The following is a 20,580-nucleotide window of genomic DNA, read 5'->3' on the forward strand; positions in this document are numbered from 1 at the left end:
AGATTGCGTTGTAATATCTGGTCGGCATGGACGGGTTTGACCAAAGGGTCTGTTTCCAAGCTGTACATTTCTATGACTCTATGAGAGATTTGAAAATAAAAGATGCCAATTTTTAAGACATTGCCAGACCGGGAAGCAAGGCTGATCAATGAGCACAAGACTGATGGGGTGAGCAAGCTTTTCAAACTTTTACTTATTGTATCACCAGATTGGAATTGACATGGCCATTATATGTTGCCTAATTTTCATTCTTAATTGCCCTTACTGAGCTGTTAAGAGATGTCATATCACAGTGAGCCTGCATGTAACATACCCAAAAGATGTTAATCATTTTAAATAGTGCCAACAAAAATACATCCCAGTAAGGAGGAAAGATGCTAAGAGGGGGCATTAACCAACCATAGCTAAGCAATGAAATTAAGGCGAGGATTAAATTGAAAGGGGAAGCATACATGGAGGCAAATTTCCAAGATAGCTCTGAAGATTGGAATAAATTCAGTATCCCGCAAAGGATGCCTAAAAAAATAATAAGGATGGAGAAAATAAACTACAAGGGCAAACTAGTGAGGAATATAAACATCTGGCAATCAGAGCTTCTTTAAATATGCAAATAAGGAAGAGAGAGGTCAAAGTGAACATAGGCCTCTTAGAAAATGAATCTGGGGAGACAGCTATGGGAACAAGAGGAGTTAAACAGCTATTTTGCATCAGCCTTTACAGTGGAAGATACTCAACATCCTATAAATACTAAAGAACACTGAGGAAGAATTCAATACCGTCAGCATCACTAGAGAAATAATATTAGACAAATTACTGAAGCTAAAAGCAATTTTGTCCCGTGGCACTGAAGGCTTGCATCCTCAGATCCTAAAAGAGTAGCTACAGAGATAGTGAATGCACTGATTTTATTTTTCCAAAAATTGTTGGATTCTGGGGAAGTGGCAGAGGATTGGAAAATTGCCAATGTGACACCCCTGTTCAAAAAGCAAGGGAGGCAAAAAACAGGTAACTGATTAGCTGAACATCTATTGTTGGAAAAGTATTGGAATCAATAATTCATGAAGTAATAACAAAATATTTGGAAAATCTAATTAATCGTAGTCAACATGGCTTCATAAAAGGGAAATCTGTTTGACAAATGTATTAGAGTTTCAAGAGGAAGTCTCAACCAGAGTGGAAAGAGAGGAACCAGTAGAAGTATTGTATTTGAACTTCCAAAAGTTGTTCAACAAGGTACCTCACCGAAGGTAAAGTCGTAAGGTAACAGCCCATGGTGCTGGAGGTAGTATATTGACATAGATACAAAATTGGTTTTAGATTAGATTTCCTACAATATGGAAACAGGCCCTTTGGCCCAACAAGTCTACATCAACCGTCCGAAGAGTAACCCACCCAGACCCATTCCCCTACATTTACCCCTGACGAATGCACCTAACACTCTGGGCTATTTAGAATGGCCAACTCATCTTGACCTGTACATCTTTGGACCGTGGGAGGAAACCCATTCAGAATGTGCAAACGCCACACAGACAGTCCCCCAAGGTGGGAACCGAACCCGGGTCCCTGGCACTGTGAGGCAGCAGTGCTAACCACTGAGCCACCGTGCCGCCCCACTGGGTGGCAGAAAACAATGTACAGGAATAGGGGTTCCTTTTCAGGTTACTGGCCTGTGACTAGTGACATTTTACAGCGATCAGTGCTAGGACCACAACTGTTTACAACATATATTAATGACTTAGAGGAACAAATCAAATACACTGTCGCTAAAATTGCAGACAGCACAAAAATTGGTGGAAAGACAGATTGCGAGAGGGATGTAAACAGTTTACAGAGAGGTATTGATAGTAAGTGGGGAAAAGAAACCTGGTGAATGGAGTATAATGTGGAAAAATGCAAAGCTGCTCATTTTGGAAGGGAGAACAAAAGAATAGAGCATTATTTAAATGGAGAAAGCTGCAACATAGAAGGACTTGGGGTTACTTGTGCATGAAACACTGAAAGCTAACACACATGGGAAGTAGGTAATCAGGAAGGCTAATGGAATGTTGGCCTTAATTCAAGTAGGTTGCATGTAAGAGTAGGGAAGTCTTACTGCAACAATACAAGATGTTGGTAAGACCACAGCTGGAGTACTATGAACAGTTTTAGTCACTTTATTGAAAGAAAGATATCATTTCATTGGAGGCAGTTCAGAGAAGCTTCAATCGGATGATGATTGGTATGGAGGGATTGCCATATGAGCAAAGGTTAACCAGGTTGGAACTCTGCTCAATGGACTTTAGAAGAATGAGGGGAAATCTCACTGAAACAAATAGGATTCTGAAGGGGCTTGACAGGGTAAATGCTGAGAGGACATTTCTCTTCATGAGAGAGTCTAGGGCCAAAGGGTATAGTCTCAGAATAAAGGGGCACCAATTTAAGACTGAGATGAGGAGGAATTTCTGCTCTGAGCAGGCTGAGAGTCTTTCAAACACTTTGCCCCAGAGAGCTGTGGGGGCAAAGTCCTTGTGTATATTTCAGGCTGAGATAGATTCTTGGTCAGTAGGGAATTCAAGGATTATGGGGAAAGGGCAGGAAAGTAGAAGTGAGAAGTGACAGGTCATCCATGATCCTACTGAATGGCAGAGTAGACCTGAGGGGGTCAATGGCTTACTTCGGTTCCTATTTCTTAATGTCTTATTTTCTTATGTAAGCCAGACCAAATAAGGAAAGCAGACTCCCTTCCCTAAAGGGTTGTTTTTTTTAAAACAGATGGGCTTTTTAAAAACAACAATCTCTAATAATGTCACCATTATTGATACTGACAATTCCATACCTTTTAAACAGTAGTTAAATGATTAGATCAATTAATTGAATTTAAATTCTACCAGTTGATGTGATGGATAAATCCATGTCTTTGGAATACCAGCCCTTGGTTTTGGATTAATAGTCCAGAGATATTACCATTACACCATGGTCTTTAACTCAATGTCAGTTACAAGAAACAATGTGATTCGGGTCCATTTTAGATTGCAACACTGCATTTGAGATCAATTCTGCCTTATTTGTTCACAAATAATTAATGATTATTTGTCACTTTTTTTATGAGTTAGTATTTTGCAGTTCTTAAAAAAAGAGAGATGTTTCACAGCATGTGATAATTACTTTCTTGCCACTTACCCACAAGTCTTTTCTCCTCAGCAGCAAATTCCTTGCTTTGTTTGGTCCAACGTTCTTTCTCCTCTGACAAACCATCAATTAGACTTGAAGCCATTTGCATCTTCTGCCGGCAACGCTCAGCATCCTCTAGTAACATCTTAGAATCAAGTAATATAATTATGTCAATATTCAGAAAACATCAACCTCCCTTTCTATATAATGCCATTAGTTTGTTCCGACTTTGCAAGTAAACACCAACTACTAAATAAGGCAAGTTCAGGGACTGTGGGATGATTCAATTTATATCGAACCTCACTCCAGTTACCCCTTTTGGCACACTGAAATCTTCTTTTGCTGAAACCATTAGCTTGTTTCAAAAATTGTTTTGTAATTGCTAAGTTACACAAAAATAAAGAATAGATTCTGCTAAATAATCAAAGGAATTAAAGTTGTCAACTGGAAGTTGGAGGTCAAATAATTTCTGGCTGCTCTCACAATAATTCAGGTGTCATTATAGTACAATACCTCCAAATTTTAAACTTTCTGACTAAAACTCATGGGTGTCGCAATTCTTCTGGCACCAGATATTGTGCTCAATATTCTAACAGAGTGCATGTTGGGGCTGACAGATATAGGGAGAACACAAGCAATTTAACAATTGCAAATTATTGTCTCAGTGTGACAGTAGACTTTGCCTGAATGAGACAAAGACTGAGTGAGTATATTTGGGAACTTACTACAAAGTGGGAATTCAACTGGGAAAGCTTTTTCAAGATATATTTTAACAAGTAAATATCATATTCGGACCTCAAGCTGATAGCCTTTCAGTAAGTTAACACAGCTGAATGAAAAAGGCAGCAGCCTCACATGGACAGTTATGTATCAAACACCTGAAATCCATTGTCCAAATGTTGATCATTGTGATGGAAGTGAACTCGAAAAGTGATTCACAGCAACTCCATATAATGGATTTTTAAACTACATCTGAGTGGAGACTTTACCTGAATGAAACAAAGGCTGAGTGAATATATTTGGTTCAAAGTGGAAGTCTGGGGCAGATGAAGGGGAAAAAAGGTGCTTTGAGTAAGGTTGACTGCAAGAAGTAAGACAGAGTGATGAGAAGCTTCCTTGGGGGGGGATGTTGACAAAACAGGTGGCAGTGGATTGGTCATCCATTGTACATGATACTTGATTTCATTTCCTATTTGACTTAACTGTTACAGATACACATTTATTCTTCAGTGTTACCAAAGGTCAGTGTATCTGTCTGATTATTTACCTTGGCTGTTTGTAGAAACCTGCTCTGTGCAGTTATTTATTCCATTTCCCTACATTACAACAATGACTATGCTTCAAATGCATTCGGGCTGTTAAGCATTTGGGATAACCAAAAGTCATTAAAAGATAGCATATGAATGCAAGTACTGTCTTTCCTGCATATCAAAACTAAATACTGAAAAGAAATCAGAATAACTCAGTCAAATCAGCAGTATTGTAATTACCTGCTTCTCTCTCATTGCTTGTACATATTCCATCTGCACAATATCAAGCTCAACTTGTTTGGCATCAAGTTCACACTGGGCCTTCTTCAGATCTTCCATAGCAGTGGCCAAGCGGCTTTCCTGTACAGTAAGGTTTGCCTTGACAATATTGAAGCGAAAAGAAAGCTGTTTATAAATGGCAACTATATTGGGTATGGTAGTGTAAAAACATGGAAACAGAAACAAACTAGGAGCAGGAATAAGCCATTTGATCATTTGAGCCTGCTCCACCAGGCAATATCATCATAGCTAACCCTCCCTCTCAACACCATAGTCCTGCTATCTCTACAACGCTTGATGCCCTTGATATAGAGTCATAGAGTCATAGAGATGTACAGCATGGAAACAGACCCTTCGGTCCAACCCGTCCATGCCGACCAGATATCCCAACCCAATCTAGTCCCACCTGCCAGCACCAGGCCCATATCGCTCCAAACCCTTCCTATTCAAATACCCATCCAACTGCCTCTTAAATGTTGCAATTGTACCAGCCTCCACTACATCCTCTGGCAGCTCATTCCATACATGTACCACCCTCTGCGTGAAAAAGTTGCCCCTTAGGTCTCTTTTATATCTTTCCCCTCTCACCCTAAACCTATGCCCTCTAGTTCTGGACTCCCTGACCGCAGGGAAAAGACTTTGCCTATTTATCCTATCCATGCCCCTCATAATTTTGTAAACCTCTATAAGGTCACCCCTCAGCCTCCGTCGCTCCAGGGAAAACAGACCCAGTCTGTTCGCCTCTCCCGGTAGCTCAGATCCTCCAACCCTGGCAACATCCTTGTAAATCTTTTCTGAACCCTTTCAAGTTTCACAACAGGAAGGAGACCAGAATTGCACAGAATATTCCAATTGTGGCCTAACCAATGTCCTGTACAGTCGCAACATGACCTCCCAACTCCTGTACTCAATACTCTGGCCAATAAAGGAAAGCATACCAAACACCTTCTTCACTATCCTATCTACCTGCAACTCCACTTTCAAGGAGCTATGAACCTGCACTCGAAGGTCTCTTTGTTCAGCAACACTCCCTAGGACCTAACCATTGAATGTATAAGTCCTGATAAGATTTGTTTTCCCAAAATGCAGCACCTCGCATTTTTCTGAATTAAACTCCAGCTGCCACCTCTCAGCCCATTGGCCCATCTGATCAAGATCCTGTTGTAATCTGAGGTAACCTTCTTCACTGTCCACCACACCTCCAATTTTGGTATCATCTGCAAACCTACTACCCATACCTCTTATGCTTGCATCCAAATCATTTATATAAATGACAAAAGGTAGAGGACCCAGCACCGATCCTTGTGGCACTCCACAGGTCACGGGCCTCCAGTCTGAAAAACAACCCTTCACCACCACCCTCTGGCTTCTACCTTTGAGCCAGTTCTGTATCCAAATGGCTAGTTCTCCCTGTATTCCATGAGATCTAACCTTGCTAATCAGTCTCCCATGGGGAACCTTGTCGAACGCCTTACTGAAGTCCATATAGATCACATCTACTGCTCTGCCCTCATCAATCTACTTTGTTACTTCATCAAAAAACTCAATCAAGTTTGTGAGACATGATTTTCCACGCACAAAGCCATGTTGACTATCCCGAATCAGTCCTTTTCTTTCCAAATACATGTACATCCTGTCCCTCAGGATTCCCTCCAACAACTTGCCCACCACCAAGGTCAGGCTCACTGGTCTATAGTTCCCTGGCTTGTCCTTACCACCCTTCTTAAACAGTGACACAACGTTTGCCAACCTCCAGTCTTCTGGCTCCTCACCTTTGACTATCGATGAAACAAATATCTCAGCAAGAGGCCCAGCAATCACATCTGTAGCTTCCCACAGAGTTCTCGGGTACACCTGATCAGGTCTTGGGGATTTATCCACCTTTAACCATTTCAAGACATCCAGCACTTCCTCCTCTGTAACCTGGACATTTTGCAAGATGTCACCATCTTAAAGAAAACCACTTTCTTGAATAAACTCATTGACTTGGTCTCCACATTTTCTGTGATAGTGAATTCTACAGGTTGTTTCTTCATCTCATTGATGAATGGCTCATCTTTTACCCTGAGGTTTTGACCCTATGATTCAACAACTCCACAACCAAAGAAACCCTCCTCCCTGCATCCAATTTGTCTAGCCCTGTTAGAATTTTATGTTTCAATTAGAGCACTCCCCCATCTTCTAAATTCTGGTGAATAAGGCCTAGTCAAACCAACCCTATTTCATTCTAAAGTGTTACCATCCCCAGTATCAGCCTATTGAAGCTTTGCTCCACTCCGTCTTTGGAAGGTATTGAATTGAAGTATTTTATCGAAATGAAGATCTGCTGTTCGGAAAGGCAGGTGCTCCAACACCCTACCCTGTTAAGGTTCACTGCCTCCTAACACTGCCCAATGAACATTCACCCAAATAAGGCAAGGTCAGAGAATATCCTCTTTTAGGCAGGGAGAATGAAATTGCATTTAATATTACAGGTATGGTCTTAGTAAGATCCTGTTTATCTGCAGCAAGGCATCCCTGCATCTGAACTCAATCATCTTGCAATCAAGGCCAGCATATAATTTGCTTTCCTAATTGCTTGTTGGACCTGCCTGTTGACTGGTGTGCAAAGACACCTAGATTCGTTTGTACATCCATATTTTCTAATAAGTCACCATAAAAAAAACCTGCCTTTTCTCTTTCACACCAAAGTGTCCAACTTCACATTTATCCATTGCATCTTCCGTGTGTTCGCCCATTTGCTGAGACCATTTTCCCAACCACCCCATTTTTGTTTCAACAGCAAACTTGCAAATATTGCATTTGGTTCCCTCACCCAAGTTATTTATACTTATGTGAATAGCTGAGGCCAAAACACGGATCCCTGTGGTACACTACTAGTCACCGCCTACCACTAGGAAAAGTACCCATTTGTTCTCACCTTCTGTTCCTGGCCTGTCAACCAATTCTCAAGTATCTTAACTCAATCCTATGTGCTTTAATTTCCCATTTAATTCTTACGTGGGATCGTAACAAAAGCTGTTTGAAATCCAAATATACCAGATCTACGCATCCTCCCTTATCTATTCTACTAATTACATCATCAAGAAACTCCAACAGGTTAGCTAAGCATATACGTTTTTGACAAATCTGTGCTTACTTTGTTCAAACCATTAATACTTTTCAATTTTTTCTACGTCACATCTACTGATCAGACTCTAGCAAATAAACATCTGTCGTGGCAATTTAAGACTAATGATCATAAATCACATTCACTCAATATTTTAAATTAAATCAGCAATAAACCAATGAAATAGACTACTGTTCAAGTGCAAATTGTACAACAACTTTAAACAGGTAGATGCATGGATAAACAGAAGTCACTTTTAAGGTTGCACTGCTCCCAGTTAGTTTTGTGAAAATGACACCCAATTTTGTGTCTATCAAAAAAATATAAGAAACAATATAATACTGATGTAATTCTACTGTGAGATAGCAAGGCTTACAAATGGAAGATGATGTTACGTTCCTTGATGCAGCAAGATATCCTCCAGTAATCATATTATTGTTCATTAAATTACAACAAACCTTAAGTGGCAACACTTCTTTATTTATTCCATGAAAGTATGCCATTGCTTGTGTCCAGGAACAAAGACCTGCCACATTACCACAGACCCGTCTGGCAACATCAATGTTGTAATCTGCCATTTCAAAATAGGGACATAGCAGTTCTACAGTTTCCTCATTGATGCTGTCCTTGGGAAATTGCTGTGAAAACAAAAGATAATTTTAATGACACATACATTCAGAAATGTTCAGTTAGAAGATGGGTTTTCACTGACTAGCACATCGGTCTCAGGGCCTAATCTCATTTTTGATACAAGGTTCAAATGAAATGATGGATGTTGGTTTGCTCACAGAGCTGGGAGCTTCATCACCCTACTACATAACATCTTCAGTGGGCCTCAGGTGAAGCAGTGTACATGATTCCTGCTTTCTATTTATATGTTTAGGTTTCTTTGGATTGGAGATGTCATTTCCTGTGGTGATGTCATTTCCTGTGTTTATGTAATTTCCTGTTCTTTTTCTCAGGGGGGTGGTAGATGGGGTCTAACTCGATGTGTTTGTTGATAGAGTTCCAGTTGGAATGCCATGCTTCTCGGAATTCTTGTGTTTGTCTCTGTTTGGTTTGTCCTAAGATGGATGTGTTGTCCTAGTCGATGTTACCTAGTAGGGTGACGAAACGTCTGGAAATGAACATCCCAGGTCAGTGAGCAAACCTACACCTGAACCTGAGCAACAAATCTTCTCAAAACTCGCTAACATGAAATGATGGACAACATGTGATGAAGCAAGAGGCTGGATTTTCCCGCTGGCGGAGGAAACACAGAGCTGGTTTATTTCTGGGTTTCAAACTTGCCCACATGATTTTGCCTGTGACTTTCCCCCCCTGGCAGCCAATTAACGGTTAGAAGGCTGGTTCACTGTTCAGTTAAGACCAGTGGCTGAGCTCTTATAACTCAAATGCCAATCAGAGGCTTTCCCATTCAAAAGCAGCAACAGGCCACAATGAAAGGTAAGTAAACAAGTGGGCTCTTTAAAATGGAGATGCCTTCTCTTTGACATTTACAGCAGGCCACCACTGTGAGAGTTAGGGGATATGTGGTGGAGCCCCCAACAGGGCGATCTGTGGCAGCTCTTGCAAATTGTCAAGAAAGGAAGGCTACCTGGAGCTCCCTTGCCAACTACTTGGTAGCTGCTAGTTCTTTATTATCCCAATGCTCCAAAACATCCAGGCTTGTCACTGCTTCCTGGCAATTGCCATTTAAAGCAATTACTTTAAGTAAACCATAGTTTCCATAGGAATCAATGTTAAAGCCAGAGTTAGGTTCCTTTGGACATTTCTCACTCAGAAAAAATAATATAGGAATTCAAATAAGGTATCATCACAAACAACACCTCATTCCTAACTGAATTAAAACATATTGCCAAATCGATAAATATTAAAATGACATACATTTATTGTTCAATACCATTATATTAACCAGTTTCCATCAAGTGACAGAAGTTGGTCAATGCAGGTAGAAGCAACTTACACAGTCTGACCTCTGCCACTAGACAGAATGTGGAGCCTCAGTGAGAGTTCAGGAATGGAGCCAGTAATGAAGAGAACAGGGGCAGGAGGTGAGGCCAGAGCAGACCAAGCGGGAGACAGAGCTGAAAGAGAGATGAGGCCGTGGAGGAGCAATGAGTTTAAGGAGGGTGACAAGCCCAGGAGACAATAGTGGGTGCAGTAGGAGGCAGTGCTGAGAAGGATGACTTTAAGTCAAGGATGGCAGCAATGGGGGGAATGTGGGTCGACTGTGGGTGAAGGAGGAAGTGCAATGGGAAAGTCATCTGAGCAGGCAGACCATATAACAGGAAGGTTGGGAAATGATATTAATGTGAAACTGACAACGTTGAACCATTATACTGGCGCTAACGTATTAATAAAGTTATAGCAAAATCATGTTAAGTGAACACCAAGGAGGGACTTTCTGTACAAATAATCAAAGGAATTTAAATCACACAAAAGACAGGCTACAGATAATAATAAAAGTCCAGAATCACGAGGAACAACAAGTTCGGGATTATCACCTTATCCAAATGAAAACGGCCAGAACCTCTTTCTTCAATTATGACAGTTTTTATACAGTCGATTGGCAGGCTACTGTTCCACTCTATGCAGAAGTGGGAGGGAGAAGCTTTGAGAGTAAAAGGGTTTCTTAATTCTTTCGGATCTTTAAATGTATAGAACAGCAAGACTTTTTGGTTTTCATTGCTGATTCAGCCATTTAATTTATTAAAGGTCAAAACAAATTTTGTTGCTAAAATGATCAGAGAATTCTGAATGGATGAAGGCTGCTAACTTTCTTTGAATCTTTGCAGAACATGGTTCACATTTTCTGACTAAAGATGCCAGTTTACTGTATTCTAATGTGTCACTGGACTATATTAGTCACTAATAACACTGCTACCCAGTTACATTCACCTGTAAAGCTTGTAGAAGGTTTCCTGCCATAAGTTTCAGTGATTCCTGCCATGATGGAGTAACACAGTTCCTTTCTACATCAGGTTTCACTGGGTTCAACTTCCTTTGCAAAAGCAGCAGTACACAGTCCATTATTCTCATAATCAGATGAGGAGGCCGACCGAGTGTTCGTACTAAGGTTATGTCTGCTGGTTTAATTGTCTGCAACGTTGAGAGTGAATGGATTAGCATGTTGAGTGCAAGACCTGGCCTGCATAAATGACAATAATGTGAAGTATATTACCATACTGACTAGTTCACTGCTCCCTACAGCATCTATTGCTCTCCCTAACCAAGGGAGCACGCACTTCCTGCAACTAGTAGAAGTTCACCACTGGAATTCTGAACTGGGCATTTGGAGATTGTTGACAGAGGTTGCATTTTATTACTGGGAGTTTTCTGGTTCTGCAGAGGTGGGTTGGAAGGTGGAACTATGAGAAGACTCCTAAACTAGTGCATCAGATTGACCTTCTGATTCATCCCTACCTCTGAGCGATCTTGACAAAGGATGGATCAATGAAGTAGAGGTCACCATTCTCACAGAATTGATTAGGCCCAATTAATGGCTATTTGGGGTAAAGGTGTTGCCAGGATCTTCCCACAGCAAACAGGTCCCTGCTAGGACGAGACAGCGACATTTAACTGGAGGTGGCTTCCTGTGGAGATGTCATGGCACTGTCTGCATTCCTTCTCACTCAACGCAGAATGTTGTGAAATGGCACATAGACCCGTGGCTGCAAAACATCCTGAGGAAGTTACACCCTTCCAACAGAATAACCTTACACCTTGGCCATACACATATTTTGTTTCATTTATTCCCATCCTACAGAGAGTACCTCCATTTAGAAGTGCCCCTGTCGTCTCCTGCCTGCCTCCACAGTGGTTGTTTGTCCCAGTCGCACTGCTGGCCAGCCAGCACAGTAAACCCTCAAACAGGGACTCCCACACTTCCATTTCCCCAGTCCATCCACCACTGGATGGGGCTTCCAGAGGAGGCTTCCTAATATCTTCCCATAGGAAGGTCATGATCAACCTCTCACCAGAGCCAACTCTGGGTTGATGCCAGGATTGCAACCCAGCTGTGAAAATTTAATCCAACTGTATCTATACTGTCTTTCTATTTGGAAACATCAAACCTTCTCCAACAACCTTATCAGGATTGGCAACTTGTGATGTGGGTCACACTCATTCCTTACCTGATTGTGATGCAGCACATTCACAGAAGAAATGAGCAATTTTTAAAAAATAAAAGCATTCAAACACTTCAGTAAGATTGATTTAATTAGAGTCATCGAGCCATGGGCATTTAGGGCACAGAAAAAGGCCCCTTGGCCCATTGCATCAGTGCCGATCCAAAACAACCAGCTAACTAATTGAAGCTAAATCAGATTCACCTTAATGACTCCTCCACCATTGCTCTGGCATACCTGCAGAGCTGCTTCAGCTTCTTCTAGTGCTGGTCTGGCAGCTTCAAGTGTTTGCTCAGCCACTGCCTTATCTGCCGATATGCTGTCCACAATCGCCTGGGCTCGGTCTTTGACATTTTGTACCTCCATCTTCACTTGCTCTGAAGCGTGTGCCTTCAGAGTCACCTCTTTCAGTACCTTGTAACAGCAGTTATTAAGGACCATTACTAATTATTCATTAGCATGCAGGATCTGTAACCAGATTTCTTTCCCAATTCATGACGTATCAACGCGCCTCATCCCTTAAACAGTTACGCAGTGATTACAATACATTACAGCGGATCCAAAATATTGAATGTTCTGATTTAAAATGTGCTGGCATTTCGAAGGCTGCATGGATGTGTAGTAAAGCAGTGAGCATTATGGTATGATGCTCTTTCTCATTTCTTTCTTTTTATAATCCTTTCCTCCTCTCAGTAACCTATTCTATACCAATTCTTTATGCCTTTTTGGGAATACATTCAACAAAATTAACTTTAACTGCACTGTACTTTTGAAGTAGCAAAGCAGTTCAAGATCCATCATAAGATTATAGATAAAATGTGACACTGAGCCATAAAACAAGCATGTAACCAAAGGCTTGTTAATGGAGGTAGGTTTTAAAGAGGGTTGTAAAGGGTAGAGAAGTGAAAAAGTCCAGGAAGAAAATTGCATACTTGCACTCTGGATGGCTGAAGGCACAGATGTCAATGATGAGGTGAAGGAAGTTGATGATGCACAAGGTCAGAATTTGAGCAGTTTCCAGAGGATTAAAATTCTGGAGAAGATTAGAGATAGAGATTGGAGGTCTACACTCAGCTGAGTGAATATTAACAGGCTTTATTAAATGTAACTATTTCTGGGAATAAAATATCTCTCTGGAATGTTATAGATGCAGGTTCCAGTTGCATATCATCTGATGTCATGGTGACAAAACTCCTTCTGCATATGCTCAGGAGCTATTAGAGTAAAAGTATAATTATTCCATTGATCCACAGAGCATGCAGAATTTTGAAGCTGAGGATGAGAAATTTCAAACTTAGGTACTGTTTCACTTTGAGCTTAACGAGGTTTATCAGCAGAAGGATAATAGATGAATGGATTTGGATAGTGCACAAGGATTTGGATTTGAGTTCAGGTTTATAGGGAATTGAAGATGAGAAGCCAACCAGGAGAGGACAGAATGGTTTAAAAAGTCAGAGAATTATCTGAGATTCAGACTCAGGTTTACATTTTGCCAATATATTGTATGTTTGCTGAGAACATTCCAATGCTTTGGTAGATTTAGATTGCAGCACACTGGTTGAAACATCGGACACCAATCCTAAAGACTAAAATTTATTCTGATATTTGTTATGAAAGAATTATTGACAATTATTTTGAATGCATTGTGTTTATTCCTGACAAATATTTAAAACTTTCCAAAAGAGAACAACTGTAATAGAATATCCCTTTATTGTATGAAAGTTATGTTAACTATTTGTCTCTGTTACCACTGTAGGACATTGCAAAAGTAGGTTACAAGCAACAGCTACATTGTTTATGGCATCTAAGTGTAGTCATTAGTCTCCATCATTTAAAATGCTATAAACAATAGATTAATTACTTCCTGTGAAAGTTGCACATTTAGTGCTGATTCAAAATCAGTATTAGAAAATATAGTCGGCAAAAATGATCATTTTCAAATGTGCCATGGATTAATATTTTGAATACATGAAAATGATATTGATGTATTTTAACCATTTTTCATTAAATGGATTTATCATCTCATTACCATATCAGCCTTGTCATTGGCTATTTTAAGTTCTTTCTCTTTTGTTTCCAGTTCTTTGCTGAGGGCCACAACCGATTCTGAGGCTTCCTTCAACTTCTGTAAACCTGTCTTCATTCTTCAGGAGAAAGAAAAGCAAACATTTGTATCAGTTCTACTTATGCCTTTAACCAACGTTAAGAAAAAAGCCCAATATAACAAAAGCCCATTCTGAATTTTAAACTTAGATTGTGTTGAATTATGTGTCAGCTGTGGCTCAGTGATAACACCACTGTCTCTGAGTCAGAAAGGCGGTGGCATATGTCCCACTTCAAAGGACGTGAGCATAAAAACCTAAGCTGAGAGTTGAGTGCACAAATGAAGGAATCTGAGCTTTTGAAGGTGCTGTTTTTGGATGATGCATTAAACCAAAATCCTATATGCCTCCTGGAATTAAGTTTAAACTCCCAAGGCACTATTCAGAAAAGAACAGGGACTTTTCATGATGTTTTGGCAAAAAATGTATTCCTTAATCAACATCATTAAGGAACGTATAATCTGATCATTTACTTTTGTTAAAATTTTACAGTAAATATATTGGCTGCCTTTAGTGACTATGGACTAAATTTTGCTATTTACAGGCAATTCCACCCACTGGGCCAAAAGGGGAGGGTAGCAACAAGACCTGAGATGGCACATTGCTGGTGACGACACCCTAACCCTGAAAAGCTATCGGCCTAATTAGTGCCATCATTAACTGCTGGTCATTGCTAAGGCTGAAAGTTCGGGTGTGGTCACACCAAAGACAGGTTAGTGAGGTTTGAGGCAGTGTATTTGATGTCTTGACATTGTTAAAGGTGCTATATATGTATCAGAACTTTCTTCTGTGATTTTGTAAAGTACACACTATATGCTTTTTAAATGAGCAGAGAATCCATAGTACAGAATAGGTCAGCTTACGTTACCTTTCTGCCAGAGTTTGCAGCTCTGACTGTTTCTCCTTGTATACAGCTTTGTAACCCTGAATGAAGGACAGGTAGGATTTAGGTGTAACATGGGTTGACCGCCGGAATCTGTTGATACAAAATCAAAGCTGGTTATCCAAGTATAATGAATAAATATGCAGCAGCAGACTAACTCCTGCGTGTCATAGTTCCTGCCAAAAATATTTTATGCCTGCTAAGAAATTCATTTCCCATTAACATTCAGTAATTAACTGAGACTTTTACAGATAAGTACAAGTTAATGCCCATCATGTTACATGCTGTGGTGCTACAGAGGTCAACTCTATAGAGTTGTATAGAATTGCAGGTATGACATTAGCCCAAAACAATACTGAGTCCCCTTCTCTCCCAACCTAATTAAGCATGTGTTCAGGTCAATTCTTTTTAAAACATAATTTTGCTAAAATTAAATGCCAAAAACATAAGAGCTTATACCAGAAGATTTGTAATAGAAAGGTTTTCCCTGGAGGAGCTCCAATATACATCTGGAAGGAAAACTTAAGACTAACATACAAAGGAAAAGTTAGTTCTTGTGATATTCCTAGATGAAGGATCTATATCAGGTAACCAGACTCCAATATGTAGTTAAACAAAATCACCTAATCAATATAAATTTAAATTTAAAACTGAACATAATTGCGGATACCTCCCAGCTCCAAACATTCTTAGTGAGGCAGCAAATCACCACACTGGGGAACTACGCAATGATTTCTAATGTTTTGAAAAGACAGTATCACTGACGTATTGATGTTAAATTGGCTTAAGGTATCTCCCTTGCTTGAATTACTGCAGGTTTTCATTTTTACAGGTGGACAATATTAGAGTGTAAGTGTAACTGTGTCCCATGTATAATCCACATTGCAATAAATGATGCTTCAATTAGCAATACCTTGAAAGCCAATATAGCAATATCTCCAGGATAATGGAAATGTTCAAATATCAGATGTAAGCATCCTTACATTAAAAATTCAACAGTTTCCCCATCTATAATTTCTCGGAGTTCATAGGTTAATATCAGTGAGTTGGTTGACACACCTTTCAAAGTACAACACACATTTCTCGGCGACACCATCTTGGAAAGTCCCCATGCACTCCACCACTTGCTGTTTTACCTCTCGCGTGCATTCAATCTCAAATGAGGACAAGAAATGGTCGGACACTAAAGAAAAAAAATCATATATTTTAAAACCCTGGATATTGTGTCTTGATTAGATTAGATTAGACTAGATGATTAGATTACTTACAGTGTGGAAACAGGCCCTTCGGCCCAACAAGTCCACACCGACCCGCCGAAGCGTAACCCACCCAGACCCATTCCCCGACATTAACTCCTTCACCTAACACTACAGGCAATTTAGCATGGCCAATTCACCTTCTTTGTTTAAAGAATCAGAATTTCAGTTCTAACCCAACTTTGTTATCAAACCAGCTGTTAATGGTTGTTCTGTTCTTGTCTGGTGTGCTGACCTCTACCTGGCAGAAGTTCAGTGTCAACTCTCATGACATTTCTTCTCATCTCCCCTGGATCTCTGCGGTTTTCAGGACAGTCACTATCCTCATTACCTCTGGAGATATCACCTCCACAGATTCCCATCTCAGAGTCCACCAATCCTGCACAACCTGTTTCTACTTCTTTCCCAAACTCCACAAATGGGACTATCCTGGCACACCTATCCTTTCAGCTTGTTCCTGCCTTGCTGAACTTATTTCTTCCTGTGTTAGAATCATAGTATCCCTACAGTGCCATTTGACCCCTGTGAGGATACCGAGTCTCGGAAACCCATCCCACCAATACCTAGCCACCCCCATTCTATCCCCATAACCCTTCATTTACGTTGGCTAACCTGCCAACCTGCACATCTTTGGTCTGTGGGAAGAAACCAGAACACCCGTTGACTGTATTTTTCACCCTTTATTTGGCCTGTTCCCACTTACAGTTGTGATTCATTTGATGCTTTAGTTCAGTTCTGTAATTTCCAGGTTTCTGGTCTTGGCCACCTTTTTTTCATCATGGAGATGTGCAATACCTCTACACATCTGTCCCTCACCAGGATGGTCTGAAAGCTCTCTGCTTCTTTTTTGAAAATACCATCCTTCTCCCCACTGAGCTCACTCTCATTTTGAGTTACTTCTCCTTTAAACTCCTCTCATTTTCTGCAAGTCAAAGGTGCACCTACATGGGTCCCAGCTAGGCCTGACTCTTCGTGGCATATGTGGAGCATTCTTTGTTCCAGTCCTAACAGGGCCCCCACCCACAACATTTGCTCAATCTATCAATTAAGTCCGCATTGCTTCTTCCTGCACTCATTCAGAACTGGAAAAAAAATTCAGTTTTGTTTCCAGTTTCCATCCTTCTCTCACCTTTATTGGGTCCATCTCTAAATCTCCCCACCCCTTCCTTGACTTCACTGCTTTCATTTCTTAATAGGCAACCCACTATTATCCATTACAAGCCCAATGATTCCTACAGTTACCTCGACTACACTCCCTCCCACCCTGCTTCCTGCAAGGATTCCATTCCATTCTCCAAGCTTCTCCATCTGCATCATATTTGTTCTGATGATGTCACCTTCCAGTGAGGTGCCTCCAACGTGACCTTCTCTTTCCTCAAATGAGGAGTCACCCTCAACCGTGTCCAACCCTACTACTGCTCTCTGCTCCCAACTTTCCTTTCCAGAGCAGTAGTGCTCCCTTTGTCCTTACTTTCATTCCCACTAGTCTCTGCATTCAAAAAATCATCTTCTGCCATTTCTGTCACCTCCAGCAGGATGCTACACCTTCCCTTCCACTCCACTGTAGCATTCCGCAAGAAGTGTTCCCTCCATGACACCCCGGTCCACTCCTCCATCACTTCTAACACTTTCTTACCCCTCCCCCTGATATGCTACCTTTCAATGCAATCGCAACAAGTGTTAGACTCGCCCACACACCTTCACTCTCCTCACTGCCCAAGGCCCCAACACATTTTCTAGGTGAAGCAGCATTCTACTTGAATCTCTTTCAAGTTAGTATGCTGTATTTGCTGCTCACGATGCGGTCTCCTTTACATTGGCAAAACCAAATGCGGACTGAGTAACCATTTTGCAGAACACATCCGCTCCACCAATAAGAATAACCCCAACCTCTCAGTTACTTGTCGTTTCAATAAACCTGCTTGCTTCATGGTAACATTTTTATCTCAGGCCAACTATAATGTTCCACTTTTACAGCCTCTCAGGTACAATATTGATTTCTGCAACTTCTGGGAGTCTGATCGCATGATGCCTGTGTTATCCATTTTTCTTACATTCTTTTTTCCTGCTCCATGATCTTGTCCTGGTCATGAATTGGGGTTTACTTTGCGCTCAGTAGAGAGGATCCATTTTCTCCCTTTCACACTTAATCTATACCCATTTTATATCCCTAGTTCTCTTTCACCATAATTAACAACTCCTTTGATTTTAGTACTGGGCCTCCACACCATCTGATCTCCTCCCTCCTCCTCTGCCTTTGTCAAAGGTATATCAAAAAAACACTTTCCAACCTTTGCAATTCTGAAGAAGAGTCATATTGGTCTGCAAATGTGAACACTTCCTCTCTCCACAGATGCAGCCAGACCTGCGAGGTTTCTCCAGCATTTTCTGTGCTTGTGGTTCTGACAGCGCCCTGATAGCATTTCCTGGATGCCCAGGCTTCAGTAGCTGGATTTGTTTAAAGTCTGTTCCGTTGGTAGCGAACATAATGGAGCAGAAACAGAAATTACTGGAAAACTAGCACACTGGATAGCACTGCTGCCTCACAGCGCCAGAGACCTGGGTTCAATTCCCGCCTCGGGCTACTGTCTGTGTAGAGTTTGAACATTCTCCCTGTGTCTGTGTGGGTTTCCTCCGGGTGCTCCGGTTTCCTCCCATAGTCCAAAGATGTGCAGGTTAGGTGAATTGGCCATCCTAAATTGCCCGTAGTGTTAGGTGTAGGGGTAAATGTAGGCGAATGGGTCTGGGTGGGTTACGCTTCGGAGAGTCGGTGTGGACTTGTTGGGCCGAAGGGCCTGTTTCCACACTGTAAGTAAGCTAATCTAGTCTAGTGGAGAGAAATCAGAGTTAACGTTACGTGTCCAATGATCCTTCTTCAAAAGTATTCTGAAGGGTGACTGGCCCCAAACATTAACTCTGATTTGTCTCCACAGATACTGCCAGATCTGCTGAGCTTTTCCAGTAACTTCTGTTTTTGTTTCTGATTGCCAGCATCTACAGTTCTTTCAGTTTATATAACATGATGGAGCATATGTTTAATGTAAAGACAGGACTGTGTGGCAGTCACTCTCACCAATACTGTCATGGACAGATGATTCAGTGACAGGCGGATTGGTGAGAATGAAATCAAGTAGATTTTTCCCTCTCATTACTTCACTCACCATCTGATGCAGACCCAAGTTAGCAGCTATGACCTTTGAGACTTAGACTTGGGAGTCCAGAGACAGCATATTCCTGTTAGGGTGAAAGGAAAGACTGGTAGGTATAGGGAATGCTGGATGACTAAAGAAATTGAGGGTTTGGTTATGAAAAAGAAGGAAGCATATGTCAGGTATAGACAGGATAGATCGAGTAAATCCTTAGAAGAGTATAAAGAAAGTAGGAGTATACTTAAGAGGGAAATCAGGAGGGCAAAAAGAGGGCAATGAGATAGCTTTGGCAAATAAGATTAAGAGGAATCCAAAGGGTTTTTACAAATACATTAAGGACAAAAGGGTAACTAGGGAGAGAACAGGGCCCCTCAATGATAAACAAGGTGGCCTTTGTGTGGAGCCGCAGAAAATGGGGGAGATACTAAACCAGTATTTTGCATCAGTATTTACTGTGGAAAAGGATATGGAAGATATAGACTGTAGGGAAATAGATGGTGATACCTTGAAAAATGTCCATATTACAGAGGGGGAAGCGCTGGATGTCTTTAAACGCATAAAAGTGGATAAATCCCCAGGGCCTGATCAGGTGTACCCTAGAACTCTGTGGGAAGCTTAAGAAGTGATTGCTGAGCCTCTTGCTAAGATATTTATATCATCAATAGTTACAGGTGAGGTGCCAGAAGACTGGAGGTTGGCTAACGTGGTGCCACTGTTTAAGAAGGGTGGTAAGGACAAGCCAGGGAACTATAGACCAGTGAACCTGACCTTGGTGGTGGGCAAGTTGTTAGAGGGAATCCTGAGGGACAGGATGTACATGTACTTGGAAATGCAAGGACTGATTAAGGATAGTCAACATGGCTTTGTGCGTGGGGAATCATGTCTCACAAACTTGATTGAGTTTTTTGAAGAAGTAACAAAGAGGATTGTTGAGCGCAGAGCAGTAGATGTGATCTATATGGACTTCAGTAAGGCGTTCGACAAGGTTCCCCATGGGAGACTGATTAGCACGGTTAGATCTCATGGAATACAGGGAGAACTAGCCATTTGGATACAGAACTGGCTCAAAGGTAGAAGACAGAGGGTGGTGGTGGAGGGTTGTTTTTCAGACTGGAGGCCCGTGACCAGTGGAGTGCCACAAGGATCGGTGCTAGGTCCTCTACTTTTTGTCATTTATATAAATGATTTGGATGCGAGCATAAGAGGTATGGGTAGTAGGTTTGCAGATGATACCAAAATTGGAGGTGTGGTGGACAGTGAAGAAGGTTACCT

General features: G+C 41.1%; 1 protein-coding gene across 1 annotated transcript in view; it reads right to left on the reverse strand.

Moving 5' to 3' along the window:
* Window positions 1-20,580, reverse strand: part of LOC122558738 (dynein axonemal heavy chain 5-like) — a 269,744-nt gene that overhangs the window by 60,449 nt on the left and 188,715 nt on the right. Inside the window, exons 57-64 of the mRNA XM_087996146.1 lie at window positions 15,963-16,086; window positions 14,889-14,996; window positions 13,948-14,062; window positions 12,156-12,332; window positions 10,690-10,890; window positions 8,247-8,426; window positions 4,641-4,778; window positions 3,160-3,295 (exon numbers count right to left, since the gene is read on the reverse strand). Coding sequence (XP_087852272.1) covers window positions 3,160-3,295; window positions 4,641-4,778; window positions 8,247-8,426; window positions 10,690-10,890; window positions 12,156-12,332; window positions 13,948-14,062; window positions 14,889-14,996; window positions 15,963-16,086 — 1,179 coding nt within the window. The remainder of the gene's footprint in view (window positions 1-3,159; window positions 3,296-4,640; window positions 4,779-8,246; window positions 8,427-10,689; window positions 10,891-12,155; window positions 12,333-13,947; window positions 14,063-14,888; window positions 14,997-15,962; window positions 16,087-20,580) is intronic.

This window comes from Chiloscyllium plagiosum, unplaced genomic scaffold (genome assembly GCF_037043375.1).
Source record: "Chiloscyllium plagiosum isolate Xiang-an unplaced genomic scaffold, Cpla_swu_hap1 HiC_scaffold_17, whole genome shotgun sequence".
NCBI lineage: Eukaryota > Metazoa > Chordata > Chondrichthyes > Orectolobiformes > Hemiscylliidae > Chiloscyllium > Chiloscyllium plagiosum.